General features: G+C 50.0%; 1 protein-coding gene across 1 annotated transcript in view; it reads left to right on the forward strand.

The window, feature by feature from the left end:
* Positions 1–1,814, forward strand: part of LYPLA2 (lysophospholipase 2) — a 25,682-nt gene extending 23,868 nt beyond the window's left edge. The window contains exon 10 of the mRNA XM_015819648.1: positions 1,607–1,814. Coding sequence (XP_015675134.1) covers positions 1,607–1,657 — 51 coding nt within the window. The 3' untranslated portion in view covers positions 1,658–1,814. The remainder of the gene's footprint in view (positions 1–1,606) is intronic.
* The last annotated feature ends 2,211 nt before the right edge of the window (positions 1,815–4,025 follow it).

The following is a 4,025-nucleotide window of genomic DNA, read 5'->3' on the forward strand; positions in this document are numbered from 1 at the left end:
GGCAACTCCCCCCACAATGTCCCAGCACCTATGCCAGCAGCGATGGCCACAGTCCAGATGCCTCCAAAGTCCACAACAACAGTTGGCAGCAACAGTTGGCACCACCAGTCTCTCTCCTCCTGGTACTTCTTCTCTGGAATTCCTCCTCAGGTCTCAGGATTCAAAACCACCCCCCTCCCTTTACTCTTTATTATTAAAACCCGAGGCTAGAAACCCCAGCCAGCTCCCTTTCTCCACACTCTCGCTTGCCTCCGTTTCAGATATCCTCCCACGGAGGAAGCAATAAAACTTCACTCCCTAGCCTCTATTTAAAATACCCTTGATAGAAAAATAAAATAAGCTTCCAGACCTTCTCTTCTCAACTCCAACCAACCCCGGCCTTCTCCTTTCCTTTCCTTTCCTTTCCTTTTCTATCCTTCCTCCTTCCACTTACGCCAGCCACACCCAAAGCCAACTGCAGCTGTCCCAATCTTTTCCTTCCCAGTCAAGCTCCTGCAAGCACTCTCAGGCAGTCCCCGCTACACAGGCTAATTCTGCTGATCGCCAGCAGTTCGATTCTGAGCAGCTCAAGGTTGACTCGGCCTTTTATCCTTTCAAGGTCGGTAAAATGAGGACCCGGATTGTTGGAGGCAACATACTGACTCTATAAACTGCTTAGAGAAGGCGGTAAAGCACTATGAAGCAGTATATGTCTTAAGTGCCATTGCTAGTTCTGCAAGGCAAGCATTCTTAACCTGTAGTAGTAAAACCCTTGGTATATTACAATTGCTGTGAGCTTCTTTGAATCACCAAAGATTTGCTTAACATTTCTGTGTAGCAACTGACGGGGAGGGAATTTTCTAAAACAGGGCTTTTCAACCTTTTCACCCATCGTACCACTTTTAGGATATGGCAATATTCGAGTACCACCTAGCAAGGTGTCAAAAACTTGATGACCAAAAAAAAAAGAGGAAAAAAGTGATAAAGTACAGGTAGTCCTCGACTTACAACAGTTCACTTAGTGACTGTTCAAAGTTACAATGGCACTGAAAAAAGTGCCGCCAAGGCACAGCCGAGCAAGACACCTGCCTGCCCACCTGGCAGCGCTCTCATTCCCCTCCCCCACTACTTTTCTAGGATGGTCGTGTACCACCTGCCAGGTGCCAATGTACCACAGGTGGTACCCGTACCACTGGTTGAAAAGCCCTGTTCTAAAATACCCGGTTTTTTTATTTCTGCGGTGGTTTCATAGAGTTTGTGGGCACCTCCAACTCCCAACCCAGCTGCGAAAATCTCAGTTTCTGCAGTTTAGTTGTGAGGAACTACCCTCCAGAATGCAAAAAGGTTATCTCACGAGCTCCCTTTGATTCAGGGAGATTATTACACTGGCCGGAATCCACCTTCCGGTCAGTGTTCTCCACAGCCGGATCTCTCTGCTCCTTCGGAGATAGCAGCCCATCATAACTCCCCAACGGGAAGTTTCTGAATCAATCACATTTGGGGTATGCTAAGACTTGGGGGGGCCAGGAAGAGAGGCATCCGTGCTGGTTGGGTGGGTCCCTCTCTCTAGTGTGGCCTCAAGAAGTAAAACAGCGTGTTTTTTTCCCCTCCTCTTCGATCTGTGCAGGAGATGATGGCCGTGAAAGACTTCGTGGAGAAGCTGTTGCCCAGGATTTAAGCCAAGCTAGTCAAGACTGTTGCAGGGAGAGGAGACAGAGGTCACCAGCTTTGATCTTGAACCCTTGACCTGTTGGCTGCAATTGGAAAGCCCTGGCAATCCACCTCCTCACCAGTCACTCGTCTCCTTTCTCGAGCCTTCCCCTCCTGCCTGCGCTGTCCCCCCCCCTCCTGTGCAAAGGGGGGGGGAGAGTGTCCTTCTCTCCCACGTGGCGGGTGAAGGTACCAAGTGGTTTTAAGGTACAGCTGAGATCCTAATCTTGCAGATTATTATTTCAGTCACCTTTCAGTATTTCCCTGTTCTCTCCTCTTTCCTGTTTTGTCTCGCCCCCCCCACCCCCAAAAAAACAACAACAAATCTAAACATAAAACTGCCTGTGGCTGTGGCAAAGAACTGCGTGGTAGCCAGAGGCTTAAAGCAAAAAGGTATTAAGAGACGGTGTTCTGGCTATTACAGTACTTTCAAAGGAGTTTTTACGGTTCGGTCTTCTGAACTGTCCACCAGGCATCCTTCCCCCTCACGATGCTCAGCCCGTCCCACTTCAATTTTCACTGGGACCATTTTAACGATGCAGGCAGGCTCAGCTCTCTCCGGCGTGGCAAGGCCTGTTTCTGCCCTGCGCAAGCCTCTCTGTACCATAAGCTCTCCTCCTAAAGTCCATCAGCAAAAAGAGGAAGAAGTTGCGTTGTGTTGAAGGGCCACGGCCGGTTGGTTCCCCTTGTGACAGTGGCAGCTGCTCCACCAGTCCCTGCCCTGAATGGAGTGATAAAGCGGTGGAGAGGACCCACTGCGCCAGGAGTCACTTCATGTGGTGTGCGGTGGGCTGTTTTGTTGTGTTCTGTCCTCTCCTCCGCGCTGCCTTTCTCCTGACCCACGGGACCCTTTTTGTTTTGTTGTGAGCAAGAGAAAATGGCCATCCAGGGGAGTGGACTCAAGATGGCTCCGGCCAGTAGGCCTCCCTAGACTACGGTCTCCGACAGTTCCACTTACTAGTCTGGGCAGTGCTCAGACAATGGCTGTTGTAGCCTGCTAGGCCAACTTGTGTTCCTGCCCAGTCACACACCAAGCAAGTGCCAACTGGGTTTTGGTGTGTGTGTGTGCCATGTCGCCAGAATTGTGCTCCTGCTGCATCCCCCCCCTCCCCACTTCCTGTGTGGTTCCCTGAGTCCGTTGTCTCTTGCTTTCTCCTTGAGATCAGGCTTGTGCCTCCGAGCAGTGTGCTGTTGAACAGCAGTGATGTTTCTTTTCCTTCTCTCCCTTGTGAGTCATTGCTATGGGCTTATCATAGGACTGGCAGCCAGGGACAAGATGCAACTTCAAAAGGAACTTTCCCCCCCCCCTCTTCCTTTTGTTTTGGTGAAGGGCTAGTCTTGTCTTGTGTGTCACCCTGCCACCTGTTGTGTGTGTGGACTTCGCACCCTTCCTTCTCCCTATCCTATGCAGTCCTTTACACTGGGCAACGGCAATAAGAAGCCCCAGAACTAGGACAAACATCTCCTTTCCTCTCCTGGCTTTTGTGATGGGATAGAGACAGGCTCACCCAACATGCCGTTGAGGTTCCACTGCATTTGGGGCATCTAAATTGAGATCCTTGTGAACTGCAGCTCCCTCCCGTGCCCCATGCTTGGTAATCCAGCCAGCATGGCCAAGGCCTTTTGCAAAAGTGGCTCCTCTTCTCAGAAGCTGAGAAGAGTGGGGATGACGTGTGCGTGGCCGTTGTGTGGCAAAGTAGGATCATCCAGTGAAAGGGAGACACGGTTTGGGCAGAGGAAGAGGCCTGGCCTCTTTGTGCAAGCCCCACCTGCCCCAGCAAAGGATGGCTCACCTACCTTCATCTCTAGATTGCAGGGGCATCTCCATCTGAACCTTTATTTTTGAGCGGAAGTGCCGCTCCTGTCCACACAGGTAATAAGTGGTGGTGGAAAAGGAGAATGTCTCCAGCCTCCTGTCCTTGCCAAGAAAACACAATATTCCTCTTCAGCTCCTTTGTGTTTCCCCTGTTTCAAAGGAAATGGCTTCTGCAGCTGTCTGACCTGCACGTGGAAGTGCTAATAGATAGGAAAAAACACTCCTGCTCGGTCTTGCTACTGAGCACCACCAGAAAGCAGGGGTAAAATTCTGAGAGGGTAAAATGAGTTGTGCAACCTAATGGACCACAAGTGTGTGCAGATATCATTCCCGATGTTTCCATTAAAAAAAAAAATAAAAAAATCTTTGCAAGTAAAACAGAACACATAAAGGGAATCCTGGCTCACCTTCCCCCCCCCTTCCCTTTCTGCTTATTTTTTTTTTTTTAAGAATGGAGCTTGTTTTGCTAAATTAGGTTCTGCACGCATTTGCAGCAAGAAATAGCGCAGCCTACTTCACC

This window comes from Protobothrops mucrosquamatus, unplaced genomic scaffold (genome assembly GCF_001527695.2).
Source record: "Protobothrops mucrosquamatus isolate PMUCROS unplaced genomic scaffold, P.Mucros_1.0 scaffold963, whole genome shotgun sequence".
In the NCBI taxonomy this organism is placed as follows: Eukaryota; Metazoa; Chordata; class Lepidosauria; order Squamata; family Viperidae; genus Protobothrops; species Protobothrops mucrosquamatus.